Source organism: Engraulis encrasicolus, chromosome 13 (assembly GCF_034702125.1).
Source record: "Engraulis encrasicolus isolate BLACKSEA-1 chromosome 13, IST_EnEncr_1.0, whole genome shotgun sequence".
Classification (NCBI taxonomy): domain Eukaryota; kingdom Metazoa; phylum Chordata; class Actinopteri; order Clupeiformes; family Engraulidae; genus Engraulis; species Engraulis encrasicolus.
Window position 1 is genome coordinate 14,146,907 of NC_085869.1, and position 24,186 is coordinate 14,171,092.

At 43.3% G+C, this 24,186-nt stretch overlaps 1 protein-coding gene across 3 annotated transcripts in view; it reads left to right on the forward strand.

The window, feature by feature from the left end:
- The window catches only part of col18a1a (collagen type XVIII alpha 1 chain a), an 86,769-nt gene extending 62,847 nt beyond the window's left edge, over positions 1–23,922 (forward strand). For 2 of the 3 annotated variants that reach the window (XM_063213224.1, XM_063213225.1), the window contains 30 exons: positions 329–373; positions 1,715–1,819; positions 2,086–2,148; positions 3,146–3,190; positions 4,395–4,538; positions 4,756–4,827; positions 5,485–5,511; positions 5,912–6,010; positions 6,216–6,251; positions 6,476–6,556; positions 7,292–7,318; positions 8,224–8,259; positions 8,906–8,965; positions 9,935–10,012; positions 10,212–10,247; positions 10,804–10,857; positions 11,152–11,226; positions 11,980–12,045; positions 12,426–12,459; positions 12,601–12,645; positions 12,967–13,004; positions 13,133–13,255; positions 14,999–15,146; positions 16,827–16,891; positions 17,704–17,829; positions 17,946–17,978; positions 18,452–18,877; positions 19,696–19,893; positions 20,617–20,732; positions 22,046–23,922. In XM_063213224.1, coding sequence (XP_063069294.1) covers positions 329–373; positions 1,715–1,819; positions 2,086–2,148; positions 3,146–3,190; positions 4,395–4,538; positions 4,756–4,827; positions 5,485–5,511; positions 5,912–6,010; positions 6,216–6,251; positions 6,476–6,556; positions 7,292–7,318; positions 8,224–8,259; positions 8,906–8,965; positions 9,935–10,012; positions 10,212–10,247; positions 10,804–10,857; positions 11,152–11,226; positions 11,980–12,045; positions 12,426–12,459; positions 12,601–12,645; positions 12,967–13,004; positions 13,133–13,255; positions 14,999–15,146; positions 16,827–16,891; positions 17,704–17,829; positions 17,946–17,978; positions 18,452–18,877; positions 19,696–19,893; positions 20,617–20,732; positions 22,046–22,259 — 2,715 coding nt within the window. In that variant the 3' untranslated portion in view covers positions 22,260–23,922. The remainder of the gene's footprint in view (positions 1–328; positions 374–1,714; positions 1,820–2,085; positions 2,149–3,145; positions 3,191–4,394; positions 4,539–4,755; positions 4,828–5,484; positions 5,512–5,911; positions 6,011–6,215; positions 6,252–6,475; positions 6,557–7,291; positions 7,319–8,223; positions 8,260–8,905; positions 8,966–9,934; positions 10,013–10,211; positions 10,248–10,803; positions 10,858–11,151; positions 11,227–11,979; positions 12,046–12,425; positions 12,460–12,600; positions 12,646–12,966; positions 13,005–13,132; positions 13,256–14,998; positions 15,147–16,826; positions 16,892–17,703; positions 17,830–17,945; positions 17,979–18,451; positions 18,878–19,695; positions 19,894–20,616; positions 20,733–22,045) is intronic. The other variant, XM_063213226.1, reaches the window with a different exon arrangement.
- Positions 23,923–24,186: the final 264 nt, after the last annotated feature.

Consider the following 24,186-nt stretch of genomic DNA (forward strand, 5'->3'; position numbering starts at 1 on the left):
AATAAAGGCCAAGCACTTACTGACATGGATTCTGTAAACATTCTGTAACATTGATATTGTGTTCCATGCAATGCCATGTATTGTCATTCTCAAAATCCTAGATTCTTATGGTTTTAGACGTACGTATGTAGGGGAGGTTATAAAGTAACGTTTTGTGGACTAAGAGTTTGCACACAGCTTTGGATTTTTTTTCTTTTTGTTCATTCACTGGCAAGCATGATGATGTTTCGACCTCTCTGCCTTCCTCTTGTCCACAATATGTCATGTGTTCCGTGTCAGACGTAAAGTACTGTATGTACTGTAATGTGCTGTGTTTATATGGCTTTAGACATACGTGGACCAGGAGGGCTCTGGATATCCTGATGGTGGAAGGGTAGGTGGTCTTTGCTGTTAAACATACGTGCGAAGGGAAGCCTACTGTACTCATCTTGTCATCATTCCTGTTTCCTAAGAATCTGTGTAGGCCTTGACCTTTATAAACAATCCTGTGACCTCCTCTGTGTAGCATGCGTGCATATATCCTTACACATGAACATGAACATGAACAGGACCCTCATGCTGGAATGTTGTTTCTGATTTCTCTCAACAAAGAAGCACGTCTGCCATGACAGTTATTGGATATATATGTTACTGTAAAACTCACAATTTACCTGCTCTCCTGAGGAGTGGATTAACAAATGTTGAACGTGTGAGGAATGGTGTCAGTTATGGTACAACTTGTACTGTATGTATTGCATGCACATTTCTGTATACAGTAGCAGTCAGTCCTGTTTTGTGAACTTGTCTTGATAGAGGTTTCAATTTCTCATATCACTTGGAAATGCATTTTATCAATGGTACATATTTTGGGAAGAAAAAAGCCCCTCACGACCTCTAGCTGTGAAAAAGTCATCAAGATTAAAAAATTCAACCGCAAATCACAAATTTATTGTAGTTGTTTGCCCTTAGTTGGCTTGAGTGGCAATGAAAGGTTCCCTCATTAAAGTCACAAAGGTCATCAAGATGTTAAAATTCAGAGTAATACTGAAGCTGTTTAACCATCTACCTACTGAAGATATACAGTATCTTGAGCCAGGGCTTGATTTGTAACCTGGCATAAAGGGCGTAATCCTGGTGGACCAGCAGTCCCAGACTGATGGTGTTGTTTTTTTTTCCTTAGAGACTTGCCCACAATTGAGATGGGGTGGCCTATTGGTCTATCTTTAACTTATTTTAGCCTAAGCCCTTTTTGGGGAAAGATGCCCTCTGGCTATTAAATCCTAAATATCTCAATCTCCAAAGCACATTCAAACATGAAATACGTTGCATTTAAAAGCTGGGACACTCATTTTGCATTACAATGTGTTCATGCAGCTCTAACATACCCACATTTGTCATTTAAAAAACTCAAATCTCAAGAGCCTGAATGCAGCGCACATGTTGCTCAATGGGTTAATATTGATAGGGGACTGAGCCAATCAAAATATCAAAGAAAAGCAGAGGGGTTGTGTGATTGGCTGGTCTATGGCAAAATACTTGGGCCATTGTTTTTGGTCCCAGACCAGACTTGTATGGAGCCCATAATAATTAAGTAGTTGCTGTTGTTGTGTTTGACAGGGTTTACCTGGACCGCCCGGCCGACCGTATTAAGTTGTTGCTGTTGTTGTGCTTGACAGGGTTTACCTGGACCGCCCGGCCGACCATAATAAGTTGTTGCTGTTGTTGTGCTTGACAGGGTTTACCTGGACCGCCCGGCCCACCTGGTCCCCCTGGACCACCTGGACATGGGGGCTCGTCTGGATCCGGCGGCTCTGGAGCACCCGGAACTCCCGGAAGACCCGTAGGCACCAGTTTCTAGCCATTTCAACAGTATGAAAATAGAGGACAGTTGGCAATGAATATGACCTCAAGCTAATGCGGCTGTGTAATGTAGTTGGAGGATTGATATGTTACATCACAATACTAAGACCATAGCCAAAGACCCAAAGGCCATTCATGATAAAGACAAATATGCTTTAATTGGATTTCTCCTAAGCCTGTTCTGTATGAGCAAATCAATGTAAAATGCAACTTCCAGTCATAGTCATCAAACTCCATTACCTTTAGGGAAGTCCTGGACTCACTGGACCTCCCGGCCGACCAGGACCTCCCGGACCAGCCGGACCCAAGGTGAGATATCGAGGGGTCGTTTAAACGAGGATGATTGTGAGGGAAAATTTATTCAAAATTTATTGGAATTTATCAAACAAAATATTTTATCAGAAGTGCCTTTCGTTTGCACGGTGACCATCGAAGACATAAAAATCTGATAACTCCTTCCAGAGTGTGGAGTTTTGAGGATGACCTGGATTGCGTCTCCGTCTAAATGGCAAAAAAGCCAAAATATGTTCACGTCCCATACACCTTTATGTCACACTTCTCCAGATTTTTGCGTCTTCAGGCGCCGACGGTTAGGTTGCTGTCTAAACGAAAGACACGTCAGATAAAATATTGTGTAATTTCCACTCGCTATTGAAAACTTGCCATAGAAAAATTGAGGTGCTACTCTTGCGTCTTCTGTTTTGATCGTCAGCATAAAGACGTAGGCCAAGAGTAGGACCTGCGTAACTATCCATGGCCTAAAGGTGCCGGTATGCTTGCTGCGAGCTGTAAATTACGCGCGTCACCGCGAGCAACCGACAGCACATGCTTGCTTCAAAAGCAGTTGACCAAGACGCAAAACGGACGCATTTGGCTGCCGTGTCCAACGCGCGCGAAATTGACATTAAATACGCACGTTAACGCGTTCATGAACGAATCGTGCACACGCTCGCGTATCTTGCAGCAAGCATACCGGCACCTTTACACGTCACAGCCAACCTTTCCTAACGTATTGTAGTTCACCCCTCCTTTTGGCAGATCTAGATATTCTGTTCGAAATTGGAGGGTATGATAAGACCAGGTCCCTGTACAATATGATCTCATTATGGGTTAGTTGAGGACAGTACATGTGATATGGATACCATCTATGGAGGGATGGGTGGATTTGTTGCCTTGTCTGAAGCAGAATCTGATTCAGAACATTGTTGATAGTCTTGTAGCCGTTTATGATCAAATTATTGTGATCAGTGTTGAGAAAGATGAATTATGATTATGATGTATTATGATGTCTTGTTTTTCTCCTCAGGGCGATTCTGGTGATTTGGGACTTCCTGGGGCAGTGGGAGAGAAGGTGGGTCACATCTGAACTGAGTTGTGTACAAGATACCCACACATTCAAATAGCCATTTCTGCATATACTATAGGCAACATCTTGCTACATACAGCATATTTATGTGTACATATCTGTGCATTTGCCTTTGAAGTTTTCTGCGTATGGGTGTAGCGTAACCACTTGCCAATGAAACCATTTCAAAGGTTTTAGTATAAGGTCAATTGACTGGAATCAAAATAATCTGTATTTTGCGCTACAGTAGGCCCATATGATTTCTCTAGGCCCGCCCATTTCATGATTTCTGGCTACATGCCATTCTGCTTTTCCTCTATTTCTTCTATTATCTACTCATGTCAGTTGTCTAGGGTCTCAGGACTTTCTGTCTCTGCTCCTTTCTCCCTTCAGAGAGATTCCTTCTTTTCCAACTATCTCTCCAACCTTCTGTCTTACTATACGTCTTCACCTGTTTACCTTGAAGGAGAGGTACCACTTGCCGGCCCGGCGATATTTTGTTACACCTGTGTGTTTCAAGGCTTGTGAAATGACTAGTAGTGACTGCATTTGGAAAAAAAGTGTTCCTGTGCATGTTGCTGCAGCAAACATATGCATCATTTGCATAATTTAGTATTTTTTATTTAACTGTTTGTTTCTGAGAAGAATTGCCATTAAAACAACCTTACAGTACATGAAGCAGTAAGCATGGTGTGTATTTTATCCAATGACGTTTTGTTTTGGTTGTTTATTTGAGTGTGTGCGTGTGCCTGCGGTCTTTTTTGCATTCTCAGTTGATGGTGCATTTGCTAACTTGAATTCCCAGTACCTAACCCTAGCGTTGATATGGCAGGCTACCTGGCCACGCCATGCCTGATGATGTGTGCATTGCTGTGACGTTCACCAATATTCTTAATAACAATATTGTAAAAATTATATTGTTCAATATTCTTGGCCCCGCCATGGCTCTAATGGTAGGGCACTGACCTGCTACGCTGGCGACCCGGGGGTTTGATTCCGGTCTGGGCCATTTGCCGATCCTTCCCCATCTCTCTCTCCCACTCATTTCCTACCTGTCTCTCACTATCCTATCACAAAAATGATAAAAGATTAAAAAAAAGCAATAATAATATACATGATGTATATATGTTTTTTTTTAACTTTTATTTTTTTGTGTGTATTATTATGTTTTGTATAATACGTGTATATATTGTTTCCTTACAACCCACAGGGCTCCAAGGGTGCCTCTGGCACTCCCGGCACCCCAGGCCAAACAGGCCTCGCTGGTCTTCCCGGACCCATGGGACCCGTCGGCCCTCCAGGACCTCCCGGACCCCCAGGCCCAGGCCACGGCTACGGTGGCGATGCCGGCTTTGTGAGTTACAGTGTCCCCCGTCCCCCTCCCCTTCTCTCCCCACCCCCTCCTCCTGTGTTGTCTTTGAACGCAGCGCAGCGCAGCTTTGAAGGGCATGGCGGTAGTTAACAGTGCTAGCGCATTTGCTATCATCACATCGTGTCATGAGTGTCTTTGGGCAGTTTCATGTGATTGATGGTTTGCGGGGGCGCTATATTCACTCATGCGCTTGTGACAGGATGATATGGAGGGTTCTGGTGTTGGCGTCTACCCTGGCCGTCCTGGAATAAGGGGTCCTGATGGTGTGCAGGTTAGTTTTCTGCTGTTTTCGTGATGCCGCTACAGATACATTTGTGTATATACGTACGACGCAGAAGCTTTCGAAAAGTAATAGCACTGTCCAAAAAGGAAGTACGGAGTAGTTCAGAAAGTGAAAGCCCTGCCGCCACGTTTTCCTTCCAACACAGGTGACTTCACAGAAGTACAGTTGTTGGTCTGCCTGTCTTGAGGTCTCATTTGCCTCTTTTTCACTGCCGGTTTTCTGGTAGGCCTACAGCTCAACACAGCACGACTCAGACGCCAATTTTTGCTTTATGATTGAGCTGTGTCATGCCTATTTGAAAAGTAAGAAATGGCGTCCGAGTAGCGCTGTGTCGAGCTGTAGGCCTACCACAAAAAAACAGCTGTGGAAAAGAGGCATAAGTGATCAGCTGAGTTGTGGCAGGGTTTTACTTATTATCTTGTACTTTCTGACAGCTGAGCTCTGCTCCTCATTATGCTGACAGTCTATGGACATTGCATGCATGGTGTCATCTTATGCAGTTGTATGTATTTGCCATCTGCTTTGTTTTGTATGCCACATACATGTCAGTGTGATGATGGTCCGCGTATTGCCATCACATCTCATGTATGGTATAAGCTTGACGCTGCTTACGCTGTTGTATGCACTATCTTTCTTCCTCCATAGGGCCCACCTGGTCTTCCCGGATTCCCTGTAAGAATCTTTATTTTATGAATCGTATACAGTAAACATGATATTATATTGATTATGTGTTCAAGTAACAACGAAATGTTCTATCTACTGCACACCACGGTGCTATGGTTTGAATGAGCCAGTCTACCCCGGCTGTTTCATCACTAGGTCCATCACTGTACACACCAGTGTTAAATGTTCAGTTGTTATTTCTTAATTCATCGCTTTATTGTTATTAGTTCATCACTGTTACTTGTCCTGTCTCACACTGTAATGTCTGTCAGTCCTGTGTATGTCCTAGCATGGTATAGAGAGAGGATCGTAATTTTGTTTTCCTTGTATGACCTGTGCATATGAACAAAGTGACAATTAAAGCTGACTTGATCCCCTGAGTGTGGTATCTTCGGTGTGTCTGTCATAGGGGAAGGCTGGTTTGCCCGGCCTCCCTGGGCCTAAGGGAAATGAGGGACCCCAAGGAAGAGACGGTCGACCTGGACTGGACGGTTTCCAGGGACCAGAGGTCAGAACATTGTTACCATCATCGTCTGCCAAGTGTAGCACATTGGCATTTGGCATCAAGTGATATTATGACATTTCTTTTTCAAGGGTTGATGGATAAATTAGTTGGTTTCTGAATGTATGGATGTGCACAAGCTTTAGTTGATTGAATGGTTCGTTCGTTGATTGATTTACCAAATTTGATATCACTTATTCTGCAATTACAGGGACCACAGGGTGAGAGAGGAGACAGAGGAGAGAAAGTAAGTGTTTTTTATGAATTAACAATACAAGTATGAATATAGACAAGAAAACGAGCATGAAGTATTCCTTGCCATTCCATGCCAGCCTTAACAGTCGTACTAGCAGACCGTTTGTGGTGGGTTTTTTTCAATACAAACATGAAAGAGAACATGACAAGAAACGTGAAATATTCCATCCTGCTGCATTGCTAACTGGCACCTGCTGTTTTGTTGTTTCCTGCCAGGGAGAACCCGGTAGAGACGGCGTTGGCATCCCAGGACCACCTGGACCCCCAGGACAGATCATCTACCAGTCTGGCGGCAGCGTACGTGTACAACCCTTAACTTTCCTCTCATTGCACCCCCTTTTCTTTCACTTTGGATTAGGGTATGCTTTAACACAGTAGGATATGTGCACTATTGGAAGGAACTGTGCTGTTTGAGAAGTGTGAAGGTCAGATCATCTAGCTGTACAAAAAGGAATGTTTACAAGACTTTACTTTCCTTAGATTGCACCATGCTGTGGGGTGGATTCCAAAAAGATGGTTTAGTTAGTTTAACCCTGATCGAGTCATAATCTAATACAAGAGACTTCAGAGTGCCATGTTTCAATCAAACCAGAACCACAGTTTATTTACATTAATACTGTGCCCTGCATTCCAAATAATTGTGAAAATCAAAATTTTCACTGATTTCCCTAAATTATCAATATAAATGACAGTGATCATAATTTTGAAGTCACCAGCCATCAGAGTACAAATCAAATGTTTTTGAACGAACCTTCCAATGATAAAGGTATTTTAATAAATAACTAAATAGATTGCTTTAACATACCCAGGTACGAGCATGAACCTGCTTTCTGGAATGCGCCCCTGTTTCAGTTTGCAGCAGGAGGTTATGCATTAGCACAGCAGGCTATGCACTAATGCATGCAGCCAAATGTTGTTGGAGAAGTGTGAAGTGAAGTGTGAAGATTTGTGATTTGAAAACAAATGAGCGTGAACTTTGAATTGCTTGAGTGTGTCGTGCTCAGCCATTTTCTCTTTTCTTTTTCCTTACAGTATGATGGAAGTATCCAAGGACCCCAGGTACTACCTTGCACTTTAAATCCCTGTGTGCTTGTATGCCTTCTAATTTTACCATGCATGAGTGTAGTTTTCTGTTTATTCTTCATAAAACTAATATTTTGAATGCAGGATAAAACTGTGTGATTTAATTTCATATACAGTAATATTTGCCCTTGTATCTGAGCTGAGTCCCCAAACCCTCTCGCCCCCTTTCTTAATTACACCACAGTACACTAGGGATTGGCTCACATTGTCATGGGATGCCGTCACTGGTGGCCTCCGATTCTCAAGTCACCAACGCTAATACCCTGACAAAATAAAGCATGACCTTGCCCATGGCATTGTGATTAAAGTTATTTAATCAGTCACTGAGACACGGATGACCTACTAACATCTCACAATTGTGCTTCAGCATCTTTGTAAGCTAAACTCAGTGTTCAGCTTCCTCAGGATTATATATTTTTAGACATTTGATACTATATACCAGGAGCTGTCTTTTGTTTAACTCTCTGGGTGATGGGTAAAATATAAAAAAAACACACTATGTAGTCAAACCTGAGATGTTTGATATTTCCCCTTTTATCCTTTCTCCTTTCTCTCATTGTGGTGCCTTTATTATCTTTTTTTATTGTATTACGTTTGCTGTGTTCTTATATTTTTATCCTTTTGTGAAGCACATTTAACTGCATCTGTCTATGAGATGCTCTGTACAAATAAAATGGCCTTCCTTGCCTTGCCTTCCCCGAGCAAGCCTGGGGATGACATCAGGAAGGCAGCAGCCATTGTCTTTCATTTGTACTGATTATGAGATTGCCAAATTTGGTCACATCAAGGTCAAACGCATGAGTGTTGATGTGCCAGTGCTATGAGGCTTGGTGTGTGATGGTCGTGTTGTGTGTGTGTGTGTTTTTTTCTGCTTTTCTCAGGGCAATCCTGGACTGCAGGGTCAGGCAGGATTCCCTGTAAGTGTGACAGCGCACGTCTCTCTGTATCCTCAAGCACTCACCCCTTGACTGACAGGTGGCAGTGTTCACGTTCAGAAAGCATCCCCGCTCCTGTCTTACTCCATTGTCACTCGGTCGGGTCAGGCTGATGTCTAAGTCTGTCCCGTCACCCTGTCTGCTGCACTTTTCTCTGGCTGAGGAGAACTCTGCAGACGAGACGACTTAGGCAGCTGACATGGAAATACAGACAGGAAACGGGATTTATTTCTTTTTGAACTTGAACAGACTCCCCAAAACCCCTGACACCCACACGCACGCATGCGAGCACCCACACACACATACACACACATGCACACACGCACACACACACACACACACACGTACACACACACACACGTACACACACACACACACACACACACACACACACACACACACACACACACACACACACACACACACACACACACACACACACACACACACACACACACACACACACACACACACACACACACTCACAGGCGCATATTTTGTCTCTCCAACATCCCATGGCAAGAGATTAAACAGATGTTTGAACATGCCGCCACAGCGCTCCCGTTTGACTTCCCGTTCTCATTTCTGCATGTTCTTATTTCCTCCTCTTCTCTGTGAAAACAACAAGGGCCCGATGGGACCGAAAGGTGACCGAGGTGACCCCGGCTATCCTGGAACTACGATCAAGGTCAGAGCAGAGGCATACACTACACAGTAGGAATAGGAATATGAATCTGATGACTGTGCATGAAAGAGATGAAAAAAGGCTTGTTTCCCTTCCCTCTCTCCCTCTCTCCCTTCCCTCTCTCCATCCCTCCCTCCCTCCCTCCCTACACAGTACAAAAAAATGCAGTGTTAATTCAACCCTTAGTACTCTGGCTGTGCATGAAAGATATGAAAAAAGCCTTGTTTCCCTTCCCTCTCTATCTCCATCTCTCCCTCTCTCCCTCTCTCCATTTCTCCCTCTCTCAATCTCTCCCTACACAGTACACAAAATGCTGCGTTAACTCAACCCTTAGTACTGTGAGACCACATGCACTCTAGAAAAGTGCTGAATCGACTATCCTAGTGTTGAATGAATGCAAAATGTTCTGTGTATAACTAACTAGCTAGCGCTCCATGATCTTGAAGTGTGTCACGCAGGCAGTCCCAGGCAGCAAAGGATCACACTGAGCGCTAGGGCTGCACGATTATGGAAAAGATTATTTGGGTCAAAATCGGAATCACCATTATTAATCACGATTACTAATCAAGATTATTGATTTTTTTGCAGAATTTTCTTTTCAATTATAGCAAAATGAAATATTACCAAGAATGAATTATATACGGGATGAACAAAACAAAACTGAATTGTAATAATTATGTAAGAGGCAATAGCATGAAACTTAGGTGGACAGATTTCTGGCCAGAAACACCAGCCAGTCAGAATGTTCTGGCTTCAAGGACGCTCTCGAAGGTAGGTCACTATAGCCACGATTAAATCCCGATTGAAATCCCGATTGAAATACCGATTTGGATATCATGATTATATCACGATTTTCAATTATTTTCGATCAATTGTGCAGCCCTAATGCAGGCAGTTCCAGTTCCAGGCAGCAAAGGCTCACACTAAGCACTGAGCACTTCTCATACCATTCCTCCTTTTTCCTTTCCCCAGGGTGAAAAAGGAGAACCGGGAGCAATCATCGGGCCTGATGGCAATGCCATTTACTTCGCTGGGACAGGTGGACATAAGGTGAATACTACACTGCACACAGCAGAGTAATACAGCATGTGATGTATGGCACCCCACACACTCCATTATGTGATTTGGCATCACCACCTCCACCTCCACCACTACTACATGGTTTTGGGAATGAATGTACGGGAGTGTATTGATGTTCTTTTGACTTGTCATGACCAGAAATCCATATCATATTTTCTGTATTTGGCAGGGTGACATGGGACCTCCCGGACCAGTGGGGCCAGCTGTAAGTCTCAAACATTAAGACTTCATGTCATATATTATATGTAATGTATTATATATAATATTTACTGTATACGTATCTAGCCTTAAGAAAAAGTGACCAAGGGTGTACAGAATGTACTGTAATTGTAATGCGTAAAGTTTTTATTTTATACTTTTATTTTTTCAGGACATTACACATTGATGAACACACACATACACACACATACACACATACTACATACATACATACATACATACATACATACATACATACATACATACATACATACATACATACAGACAGACAGACAGACAGACAGACAGACAGACATACAGACAGACAGACAGACAGACAGACAGACAGACAGACAGACAGACAGACAGACAGACAGACAGACAGACAGACAGACAGACATACAGACATACATATGTAAATGTGCCAGATTAAAGCATAGTGGATAACTTCTTTCCATTTTAATTAATTAATTTGTGTAATCCAAACATTTTTATGCCTGGTAAGAGAGTACTACAGTATACAGTACAGTAAGAAGCTCCTCTTCTCTCCCGTTCATCTTTAGGGACCTTATGGACCAGAAGGGCCAAAAGGTGAAATTGGATTCCCTGGCAGACCAGTGAGTATAAGAAGAAATGTATTTATTTACGCTTCAAAATGTAAATGACCCATGATAGTTTAAAAAAAAAGAAGTACTGTAAATTCCCTCACACTGTTCATTTCACTTGCAACATTTCATTCATAAATAACATTGGAACAGAGTAAGGTCCATTGACCAAAGTATTTGATGAAAGAAATGTTTTTTTTTCCTGAGTGATATGATGCTATAACCTCAGTGAAACATCTTGAAGCCATTTGTGGTACCATACAGACCTCAGCAAAAAATTACAAGTCTATCTATCATTGTTCTTAGGGTCGCCCTGGTGTCAATGGCTACAAAGGAGACAAAGGGGAACCAGGTGGTGGATCTGGTGGATATGCCTACCCCGTAAGTACAACTAGCACCCTTTAATCGTCCTAGGCCGGTCGTTCTCAGCCTTTTTTGAACCAACACCCCCTGGACCCAATCCTAAGCCTCCCAACGCCCCCTTGAACTCACCACAAGCCTGCCAACGCTCCCCTTACTATATTATTGACTAATGCCCCCAGTGACAACTAAGTACAGCCCCCTCTCAAAAGGGTCTGCACGAGAGCCAGGCTACATTTACTGTAGCACTCAAGGAAGAAGGTGTAGCAACAAAGAACCATTAGTAGGGTGTAATTATTAAATCAAAAACTAAGCTGCAGTGTGCTCCAGCCTCTACTTGTCATGATATTGTACATCAGAAGCATGAAGTAAAGAAGATTGTTTTTCCACGAACCTGAGACCAGAGGCCCCCCCCTCCCAAATAGCAAATCCCAATATAATTTAATGACGTATGTATGTACTGTATGCCTGTATGGATCGGCCATGTACTCAGAATGGAACCCAACACAATTCCAAGTGTCTCATTACACTGGACCCCAGAAGGCAAAAGAAAGAAAGGGAGGCAAAAAATGACGTGGTGTCGGACCATTGAGAAGGAGCTACAGCAGCACCATCAAAGCTGGGGGACCAATCATGAAGTTGGCTACAGACAGATCGAAGCGGAGAGACTTTGTTGCTGCCCTATGCACCGAATGGCGTGATGGGGTTAAGTAAAGTAAGTGAGTAAGTACTGTCTGCATACTTGTAATACTCAGTGGCTTTGTGTATTTGCAGGGACCCCCAGGACCTCCCGGACCTCCAGGCCCACCCGGCCCATCTGTGGCTGCCGATCGCTTTAATGTAAGTACCTTATTGAACATTGCAGAAATGGAGGAGACGCACTCACACTATCGCCTACTGATAAATACAGATTATAACTGGGTGCTGAATCCCACATAAAACAGTGATGAATGAAGGAAGAAAAAGGACAGCACTCTTCAGATTTTTCTCTGTTTATTTGCCTATGAACGTTTCGGGCAGAGCCCTTCCTCAGTGTGTAATGGCGATTGCACCCACAGGTGGTAGGTGTGCCCTGAATAGGGTGTTCATCTTTGTTCCAAAGGGTGTAACATTGGCATTTACTGTCAACTATATTCCAGTTACTAATTTTCCATTGTATTCAATGTAGTTTATTTTGTGTGTAGTTTTAAATATTGCAACATTTTATTTCCGCATTTCAGAGATATGATGATCAAGGATCAAGGAATTACCCTGGTAAGATGTTTCAATAGTTTTTTACAGTCTCTGCCAGAGAATTTAGTCAGTCTTGCGATCAGTAATTAATTAATCAAGAATCACAATGATTCTTAAACTTCTACTGTGAATAATCTTTTTCTTCTCTCTTCTCCTTTTCAGCTGAGAAAGGAGAGAAGGGTGACCCTGGTACTCCTGGACTCCCAGGTAGCACTCGCACAGGATTTTTATTCACACACTTTATCATAATGCTGCTTGTAGACGCCTGGACGTGTCAGCTATTCGAATCTACTACCAGCACTTGCTATATTACGTCTTAGTGTTTTAGAATAGCAGCCAAATATACTCCATGTACTGTTTGAAAAAGCAGGTACTCTTGCAGCCTGTTGAAATCAGGCCAAAATACTGTACGTTGTCAAAACTACTGTGGTATCTCTAGTTTGTCACTGTAGCACTGACTATATATATACCCTGTACAGTAACATCTGGTGTGAAATGTATTGTAAATTGAAATATCTTCTTATTCAGGTACTGCCTATGACATCGACTACCTGTCAGTGATTGGGGTAAGCAAGACTACGTTCACCAATGTTTTTATAGTAGGCCTACTGGCCCACCTGTGTAATTTAACCAATAATGTTGCATTATGTCACGTGCCAAAAAGCGTGTAACAACCTTTCCTCCCAACCAATAGAAACTCAAGGGCGAGCCAGGAGACACAGGTGGAAAGGGGGAGAAAGGGGAACCAGGCGGAGGAGGCTACTATGGAGGGGGCTACGGAGGCGGCCAGGGACCCCCAGGAAACCCAGGACTTCCAGTAAGATGCACCCGAAATTAGCTCTACAGGGGTGCATTTCAGGGGCGGTTCCAGACATTTATTCTTGGGGTGGCAAAGGGGTGGCGAAGTGTATTTCAGGGCGGCATGCTCCTACACTAAGGGAAAAATATAAACACTATATAATCGACACACACACTTATGTGATACAGTGAATCCCTTAAAGTGAAACCCTGCAACCTAAAGTTCTATGTCTGAAATGATGTCAAGCATTAAGGCTATTGGTCACAATCAGGGCTCTTAATTGGGGGGGCAAATGCCACCCCCTGCCATCCCTTAGAACCGCTCCTGTGCATTTCTCAAAAGTGTAGTTGCTAACGATGTACGCTGCTTTTGCAGTGCAAGTTGCTAACTTCTAACAACTACGCTTTCGAGAAATGCACCCCAACTTTGGTGAATAAACCCCAAATGAGTTCAGTCAATATACTGGCCAGGGTGAGAAAGCACCCACTAGAGGAGAGGGTATGACTTAAGCATTTCGAAACTCATTTATTTCTCAATAGTAGGACCCCAAACAAAGCAAACGAAACAAAAAAGAATTTTAGCCAAAATATCATACGGAATTGCATGTCACATCCCATTACAATATTCTTTACAATATGCACGAAATTATGTTGGTCCCATTAAATGGCCCTCAATCAATATACAGTGCCGTGCGTTTGTTTTGCCCCCCCTACTGAGTTTTTACTTTTTTGCACAATTTGGCAACCAAATTATCTTTTGATTTAAAAGGTCTGGTTAAGTGTGTCAGAGCTACCATTGTACTCACTCAAGTTCTTAATATGTAAAAAAAAAAAAAAAGGCTTGAGATTGATTGTGAGTCATTATTCCATTAGCTATGTAATGGAGTACAATAGTAAGACTCCTGCGCACAGTTTGCGTATCTCCGGCATACAGTGCAGCACAGTACATTTTGATCCATGTTAAAAGCCGCTGTCATAATGCAGTTTCCCATCGGGGATCAATACAACATCATATCCATCCACTCCACACAATCAGCAGAGTAGATGTTAGTGTAACTTAATGGCAACACTCTTTCTGTTCCCCACTTGCTACTTACTCCATTTCACGTCTGCTCCATCATCAGTGGCATTGGCAAGACAACAATAAGTTACCGCACTACCATCAGTGGTATTGGCAAGACAACAATAAGTTACCGCACTACCATCAGTGGTATTGCAGTAAGGCTGAGCATGGTTACTTGTAGGGAGCTTCAGTAGTGCCTCTTTTCCACTGGCATTTTTCTGGTAGGCCTACAGCTCGACACAGCGCAACTCGGCCGCCACTTTTTGCTTTTTCGAATAGGCACGACACAGCTTAATTGTGAAGCAAAAAGTGGCAGCCGAGTCGCCCTTTGTTGAGCTGTAGGCCTACCAGAAAAACACCAGTGGAAAAGAAGCATTAGTATACTGTAACAATGACCGATGACCGTGTTTAGTTTTAGCCATCGGTGGCATTACGGTAACTTATTGGTTACCGCAATACCAAAGATTTTCAATATGGTATATGTAGGTCAAGATAAGTTGTAGCACGAGGCGCCAATGCAACAAAGTGGAATCAAAGTCAAAGGCATGGCCATAGGATTGCAGTTTAGAGCCTTGTGGTATGTCATATGGATCCCTGAAGAAATTCCTTCTGAATCGTCTCTGGCAATACCATCAGTCGTATTTCAGTAACAATGAGCGTTGTTGGTATTATGGTAACAACGACTATGTTTATTTGTAGGGACCAAAAGGAGACTCCATCAGAGGACCCCCAGGCCCCCAGGGCCCATCAGGTCCCCCAGGAGTGGGCTACGATGGCCGGCCGGGCAACCCTGGACCCCCTGGGCCGCCAGGACCAGTAGGAGGAGGACCTGGAGCCTACCGACCAAGTAAGTGCTCAATATACTACACTAGGCCTACTTACAGTAGCAGTCACCTTAGTGGTGTTGCATGAAGGTTGTTCACTAGCAAACCAGGTTAAGTTGAATAGAGTTAGTGGTACCTGTAAATCAGTCAGCCTGAAGTCTACATTTCTTAACTTAATGACACCAGCCGACTATCTACTATAAGAAGGTTTACCCCTTTGTGCAGGTTAACTAAGCCAGGTAACCATGTTTGTGGAATAGCACCCCATTCATAGTCAAATATGTGGACTGTATTCATTGTCTGTGGTCTGTAGTATGTAGTGCTGACTCAAGATAAATGATCACTGAAAAGCTGAGGATGTGAGTGTAAGAATCACCATTAAATGCGAAGCTTGAAATAGGGTTATTACTCTATGCAGATGCATACACATCATTTTGATGTACAGACCTAAGGCAAAAAAAACCCTTTTAGAAAGACGTGATGGAGGGAAACCATGCCAAACAAAATATGATTATGCTTTCCTTACAGATCAAAGAGAGATTTCATACACATGTGACAGGAAATTCTATTCTTTTCTTTTCTAGTCTATTCTATTCTACTCTATGTAAGGGATAATGTATTGTCCACACGTGACTATAGGAAAATATTTCCCGACGGGGTGAATAAAACCCCCCGACGCCGAAGGCACATTATCCAGCTTATTATACGGCCTTTACCAACATTAGAAAGCACAAATAGTTCACCAGTAGTATTGTAACAGGTTTATTGCCATTTACGTTTCATTACGTGCGCAAAGAAAAATAGTTTGTGGAACGCTCATAACTCAAAAGGTTACCTTTTACCAAACAACAGAGTTCTGTTACTTTCTACTTGTTACGGCCGCGTTGTGCTTGAAACTGTTCGCAGGCATCGACATCTAGGCACACTACTAAACTCAGGTTCACAGCAGGATCATTCATTTCTGTCTAAGCGGCGACAGTATTCCAGAAACTTCATAGGCAACCCAAGCACTGCTGTGCTCTGGCCATCATTATCGATCCTGCTAAAGGCTTCAGCAGCTGTGCGCCAAATAGTTGGCTAGAGGAGGCAACTTCTAGCCTAGTAGGCCTAGCCCACACGCTTAAGGAAACTGTCCACAAACTCCTCCTGTGTAAAAAAGGCTTGTGTTAATAATAAAAGATGTCATGACAGCGGCTGGTGGACAGTGACAGTTTGCTTTGTTGGAACGGCAACACTCGGGCATCACCAGGGGTTGCTGATAAATCTCGATAGGCTACCATTGGGCCGTTGTTTGTTATTGCTTTCGTCAGGATGAGACAAAACTGTTTAAATTAGTCGCTGAATGAAGACATTGTTGTTGTAATTCGTCCTGCGTCGTTTGGGAAATGGCTGTTACCAAATCAGTGTGTGCATTAATTGCGCTGCCAGACGCAAAATGCTACAAAAACTCAGCACCGCAGGAAAGAATCAGTCTAGTCGTAGATGTGACCAATCTACTTGCGGAATGATCTCTGAAGTGACAAAACTAGTTGCCATTGGCAGCGGTCATTATTCGTGGGCACTACAGAAAAATAATTGACCACCGAATGTTGGGGCCGCCCATTGAAAGTGAATGGGAGCCCTCCTAACATTCTAGAGGGCCGTATAATAATCTATTCTATTGTATTCTATTCTAATATGCATATTCCTCTCTTGTGTTTCAGCTATCAGTATTCCAGGACCACCAGGCCCTCCCGGACCTCCTGGACACCCTGGCCAATCATCTGTCGTAAGTGGTCTATGACATCACTTCCCTTTTACATGTACATAACTTACATTCACAACATCCCTGCCCTTTACACCACTCAGATAGAATGACTTTCACTCTCTGTCTTTTTCATCCACCAAGAGACCATGATGTCAACCATCTTCCCATCTTCCCATCTTCCCTCCCCTTACTTAGAACTCGCACTGTAGTAGTCATAAGACAATCACGAGGAATGAATCGACAGCCTTGGGATTGGCATTTATTGTGTATAAGTGTATCGGTGAGAGTCTTTCTCCTCACACTAATCCATTGGCTTCCTTTATAATTCATGAAACCCTTTAGTTGTCTGTGTTCTCAGGTTACTTCATTGCCGCCTGCTTAGTCACAAGCAGACAGCAACATGTCTGAGGATAAAAAAAATACTGAAAGAGCTTGTTCATAAGTTTTCATGAGTTTTGCAAAAACATCACTGTGTTGGCCTCAGGCAATGCAACTGAGAGTTATCTACAATGCTCAAAACGTGCTCACCATCACCCTGCCTAGCTCAACCCCAAAGTAATGCGAGCACTAAGTAAATATGAAGAGTTTCATTACAAAATGGTGTATATCCATTTTGGAACATTTTGGGAAATTAACATTTTTGTATTGGACACTCCCTTGCAAAGTGCATTTTGTTAAAAAGTATGTTCTCAAAATATTTGGATGGTAAGAATCCACACATAGACGATAGGACTTCTGAACAGTCATTTCCAATAATGAAATGCAAAAGTGAAAAAATGGTGGATACGCCGTTTTGCAGCGAACCTTTGAGCTGCACTGTACTTCGTCCTCAGGTACTTGTCCAGAGAGCATTTGAAGTGGTGTCTACTGCAAGGAGGTATCCAGAGGGAAGCCTGGTCTTCGATGTAGAGAAGAACGCTCTTTACATCAGAGTCAGAGATGGCATCCGTCAGATTATGGTATGGAAACCACCTCCATGAATCATTCACTACTGGTTTCAGTCAATAGCATGCATGTGGTTTATGCATTTGTCTTCTTGAACATGTATGGTCTTTCATTTTTTTTTTTCTTCCAGCTTGGAGACTATTTCCCATTCTATCCTGGTCTGGTAAGTTTGTCTTTTAAATGTGATTCAAGATATACACGCAGATTTCATTCACCGTTACATTAACAGTAAATACTGTTGAAAGTTCACAGTACATCTGCACTTGTTAATCTGAATGAGATGACGGCAAGCCATCCTGCTGCTGCCGGTCTACATCATAGGACATGTTTTTTTTTGTCCAATGCCCAGAACGAAAAGACATCTGAAATTGTCTGTGTAAATGATTATCCTTAAATCATCCGGTGAGGCTATTGGCCCAACATGCTGGAGAGCAAAGCTACAGTCTTTGACAGACACTGCTGATGCATAAATTCTCTTGGTTTTATGAAGGTTAAGTCTTGAAAATCTATTACAAAATCAGAACAACGTTTGAGAACATTTCCTGAAAAATATTGCAAGACATGAAGATGTCTGTCTAAATCTTCCAAGATCTACAAAAATCTTGACTTTTTTCCCCTCTCTTGCGCCCCCTGCAGGATAACGAGGTTGCGGCCGCCCAGCCCCCTCCGGTCATCCACTACGAGCCTGACCACGGCGCTGGCAGCGTGTCGCGACCCATCGAGCCACCGCCCCAGCAGCCCGCCGACATCCCACGGCCCCACGAGCCAGAGACGCACCCAGACACCCGTTACCCCTCGCACACTGACCCCAGATACCCCCACAACCCTCACAATCCACATGATCCACACAATCCACACAACCCCCACAACCCTCACAACCCACACAATCCTCACAACCCACACAATCCTCACAATCCGGACCCGAGGTACCCTCCCCAGACCGACCCCAGGCAACCCGCCCAGCCTGAGGTCAGACCTCCCCCTGTTACCCCTGTTCGCAGGCCCGTCGCCCCTGAGCCCGAGCCCGCCAGGCCAGTTGTGGTGGACAACACGGGTCCAGGGGTAAGTGCTTCATTACTTCTCTATTCATCAAAACTATTTTTTCTGTGTGCAAAGGGTTTAAAGGATAACTTCTGCCAATTTCAATATGCTGTTGTATTGCTCACGCTACCCTTGACTTTTCAGTACCCAGTGATGCTGCATTTTTCGACTCAGCACTTTCCGAGATCTGAGATACTCTAATGGGGGAAGACTTTGTTTACATTAAAAACCTTCTTGACTCTAGGCCTACTCCAAATATTATCCCAAAAGGTATCACACAGGTTTGCTAGTTGTCTGCTGATGTTACATAACCTTTTGGATGTTACTGGGAATAAATGAAGAGTTCAGATGCAAAACCCCCTAACTCCATTTCTGAGGACCTGCACTTCTATATTTTTAGAGAACCCGGTAGTTGGTTTAGTTTAAGTTTATGTACTTGGTAATACATATAAATAGTTATATTACATGAATAAAATAAAACAATGTGCAATTTTGATAGCTTTGTATTAAATAAAAATGAATTAAGATTATTTTCTGAAAAGGCACTTAGGGGGTTTTGCATCTGAACTCTTCAAATCAAGATGTTTTTTTTGAAAAGTAAACAAACGCCTGCCCCCATTACAATGACCAGGATCTTGAAAAAGTAAGGAAAAAATATTCTCAGGAACTGATAAGTCCAGGGTAGTGTGAGCATTACAACTGCCTGTCGAAATTGGCAGAAGTTATCCATTAAGCTTAATAAGCATAATAATGTGCTCATGTGTTAATATAAGTGGAGAGTTTGCTACTGTACCATTTCAATCTGTCCTCCTTCCTTTTCTTCCATCTCCCTATCGCAGCTTCATCTGATAGCCCTGAACGCGCCCCAAGGCGGCAACATGCGGGGCATCCGCGGGGCCGACTTCCTGTGCTTCCAGCAGGCGCGCGCCGTGGGCCTGACGGGCACTTACAGGGCCTTCCTGTCCTCCAAACTGCAGGACCTTTACAGCATCGTCCGCAAGTCTGACAGGGACACTCTGCCCATCAAGAATATAAAGGTAAGACAAAGGGCAGCCATCATGGTCTAATGGTTAGGGTGTTGGCATTTACGTAGATCAGAGGGTTGCAGGTTCAAATCCCACCCCTACCTCGCCCTATACTTCATGGTTGAAGTGCCATTGAGCAAGGCACCTAACCCCCCACATTGCTCTAGGGACTGTAACCAATACCCTGAAAACATCTGTAAGTCACATTTAAAATGCATCATCCAAGTGTAATGTAAAAGTGGACATAATTGACCAATTCAATCCCTAAGCACTTGAGGCAGTCATGAGTATATGAACACTGTTCTGTTAATCTTACTATGACCCGAAGGTATGCAATCTTTAGTCTTTGATAATTTCCATAGCACATACGTACCGTACATTACAGTAGAAGAAATAGTTTTTTTTCCCCCACTGTATGGTGTAAAAAATATGCATTGTTCCATCATTACTTACCTTCACTTTACTGCTTTTTAAATCCAACTGGCCTAGGGAACCACATTTTTGTACACTTTGTGATTAAAGTAGCCTACTGTATTTAGAGTGGTTTTGGCTGCCCCCCCCCCCAAAAAAAAGCCACGCTAGCAGATAAAGTATTTCCTGGAGGGCAGGGTTTGGTGGCTCAAAGCCTTTCCAAAAGCGTTTGTTGTTAACCATTTCTGGATTTGTTCTGGTGCCTGCATTTGTCACGCTGGGCTGGGCTGTCTTCTGACTGCTCTGTACTGTACTCTACTCCAGGGCGAAGTGCTGTTCAGCAGCTGGGAGTCTCTCTTCACGGAGGCCGGGGGCAGGATGAAGGACAACGCTCCCATCTACTCCTTTGATGGCCGCGACATCCTCAGGGACAGCGCATGGTGAGTGGCACAAGGTGGAGGCTGAGTCGAGACGGATGACCTTTTGGACGTTAACGACGCTGACAAATATGCCCCCGTCAGCGCTGATGAATGTCGAAAGCGGAGCGTAAATCGCTTCACTAATGTCTGATTGATACCGCCTGGCCTGCCGGGCCGCCGGCCGCGATGGAGAGCCTTAAGTATGGCTTGTGCAGCTTTAACGTGCTGCGATGGGGCTGACATCTCATTCTGTCTCCACAGTAGTGGTATTTATTCACATGCTTGCTTGCTTGTTTGTTTGCTTTGTGGCACACTGGCAACGCTATACCGGTACATGGAGTTAACGATGAATGCAGTGCAAGCCAGTGACAGATTAGGGGTAGACTTTTAGAAATTAGCTCTTGACTTCGGCGTTCAGATTCTTTCAGCAACAGCTCTGTGGAATGTGGAACAGAAACACTTTTTGAGGCCCTACCGTGGCACTAATGGGGCTCGTCTACTACGGGCCCGATCCATGTTCGATTCCGACCTGGGCCCTTTGCGGACCCTTCCCCATCTCTCTCCTAACTCACTTCCTGTTTCTGCTTCACTGTCCTGTCTGAGAAAAAAAAACAATAGAGGCTTGTAAAGCCCCCCAAAAAAAATAAAAAAAAAGGAATTAGCTCTTCACTTCGGCATTCAGATTCTTTCAGCAACAGCACTGTGGATGGAATGTGGAACAGAAACACTTTTTGATCCTACATTTCATCATCACTGGACCTTACATGACTGCAAACTGTACTTTAGCTGTGGCTCTGTTGCTAACAAACAGTTCCGTTTCTGAACACTTAACTACTGTACATATCGATTAAGCATATCACTGCCTTGGGTCCAGGAACTACTGTATGTCTGTTTTATCATGTCAGTGTCGAACAATGATTAATTGTTAATAAGTGTCAATGCCACTAATTGGTAAGGTTTTCTCTATCTCCCTAATTGAAGACCACAGACCATAATGTATGTGGGAAATCAGATTTCACTTGACACTAGTTACCAACAGAATAGAATGCCTTTTATTGTTCAAACTATAGATAATATGGATAATACTGTACTTATACTATGGTCAAAGTATTGATAACTGGTTTTCGGCCCTACCGTGGTCTAACGGTAGGGTACTCGTCTACTATGCGGCCGACCCGGGTTCGATTCCTGGCCCGGGTCCTTTGCCAGACCTACCCCATCTTTCTCTCCCAACTCGCTTCCTGTCACCATCTTCACTATACTGTCATGAATAAAGTCAAAAAGACCAAAAAAAACCCTGTTTTTCAAATCTGTCTCTCTCTCTCTGTGTCCAGGCCGGAGAAAATGGTGTGGCACGGCTCCAGCCCGCGTGGCCAGCGGCAGATGGACAACTACTGCGAGACGTGGCGGGCGGGCGACCGGGCGGTGACGGGCCTGGCCTCCTCGCTGCAGAGCAGCCAGCTCCTGCAGCAGACACCCAGCAGCTGCTCCGGCTCGTACGTAGTGCTCTGCATCGAGAACAGCTACGTCGCACCGTCCAAAAAGTAAAACCAACCACAACAACAACAACAACAGCGACATTATAACGACAATAACTAACAGATAAAAAGAACGACGACAACAACGACAAAGAAATCAAGCCCTCCAGTTCTTTTGTTTGTTTTTATTTTTTTATTTTTACACTTCCTTCCGTTCCGTTTTTTAGCATCCAGGGAACACATGTAAAAATCCAAAAAACAGTTTGAAGCCAGACCTATTGTCATCCTGACAAACCTCGCCTTATTTCATGTAAAAAAAAACAACTACATCGTCTACGTAGATGCCGTGCAGCATGCACAGCAGGTCACACTGATGGAACTGGGACTGAAAAGGCTGAGAGAAGAGAGAGGAGTCCAATTGTTATACGTTCATCCCCTCTGCAATGCCAAAGAGACGAACCTGACGGAAAAGGTGTTTGCCCTCCTTCTCTGTGGGGGGCGCTGGCACATAACGTCTACTGAGTGGCTGAGGCTAAGAGGAGGAGCTCCAGCCACTTGCTGGCAGTGTTTGGAAATCGTAACCGTGATACATTTCTTTTTTTGTATATTAATTGTACTGTTTGTGTTGTTTGTTCTTGTTTTAATTTTTTGTTTTTGTTTTTATTCATGTTACATTTCAAAATGTCTTAATTTGGTGTAATTGGTACACTAGACCAATTCCTAGCAAGCAAACATATTTTTTTGTGTAACTGTTCAACTTTTTATATTATTTCAATTTTCCATTATAAAAATTGTGGGATATTGAGGGGCAAGAAAGCTTAAAAACACTAAGGATAAAAGAAAATATTAGATATTTATTTTGAAATGAAGTTTTTTAGAAATAACAGACAATTCAATTTGAGATTTAAAAGAAAAAGAAAAAAAACAAATAAAACTATTTTTCTCTTAGTGAGCACTTTCTCTCAGAATCTATCAGACATTTCCACAGGGGAGTGTGTGGGTGAATAGCAATAGTGTAAAGACGTGTAAATCTTGAGTATGTTGTCTACAGGTTCCAGATGAGAAAGAAATGTGTGAACTATATGTGTAGCCCCTTGAAAAATGAACTTATGTTATTGATGACAAAAATCAGGAAACAATTGCTGATGTCCTTGGTATGCTATCTCAGTATGCATTTTAACATTTCAGGTGGACTTTGTTACCTACTCATATGCTTCCAACATTATATTCTGGTCTGCGCCAGGACAGTTCACTTTAAATGCAGCAAGGTCGCTGCAGATGGAATGATTCCCAAACGAGATGTCGATATTGGAATTGTGTGTAGAAAGAAGAGAAGAGAAAAGGCAATCCACCCTTTATATCCAAACAGCTATTAGCATTTCCACAATCATTTTCTCCGACCGCTGCCTTTCTGGTATGTCTTGTGTTGGCCCCTGCTGGGTCAAAACATGAATCTGGTGCTACTACTTTTAAATGAAAGGACTGCTACGGGTGGGTAAGGGGGTGAGGGTGAGGGTTTTGCAGGGAAAGCTGAGGTGTGTTTGGTGAAAGACACTTTATACTGTGTGTATCCCCGAGCTGAACCCGTACTAACTCAGAGGTGGAGCTGCTGATGTGTGCGTGCGTGTCCCACATGAGCTAGAGTGACCCGGTGGAAACAACGCTCCTATTTTTGTAACCAGTATGTGCTGTAACAATTCTTTGAGGCACTGAATAAATGATTTTTTTTGTCATTCATGACTACTGATGCTTCTTTGGAGCTGCACATTTCAAAAGGCTGCAAGAGGAGAATGCAGAAAAAGGCTGATGTAAGCCCAGTCTGGAATAAGTCACACTTGCATACAGTAAAATACCATTTTTCTCACTATTTACAATCTCAATGGCCTTCACTGCCTTACAGTGGGATTCACTGATGTTGCACCATGTATTGTTGATACTGTAGCTGAGCACCACAACTGCTCAATACCTTGGAAGTGGCATGGAGGTCCCATGCAAAT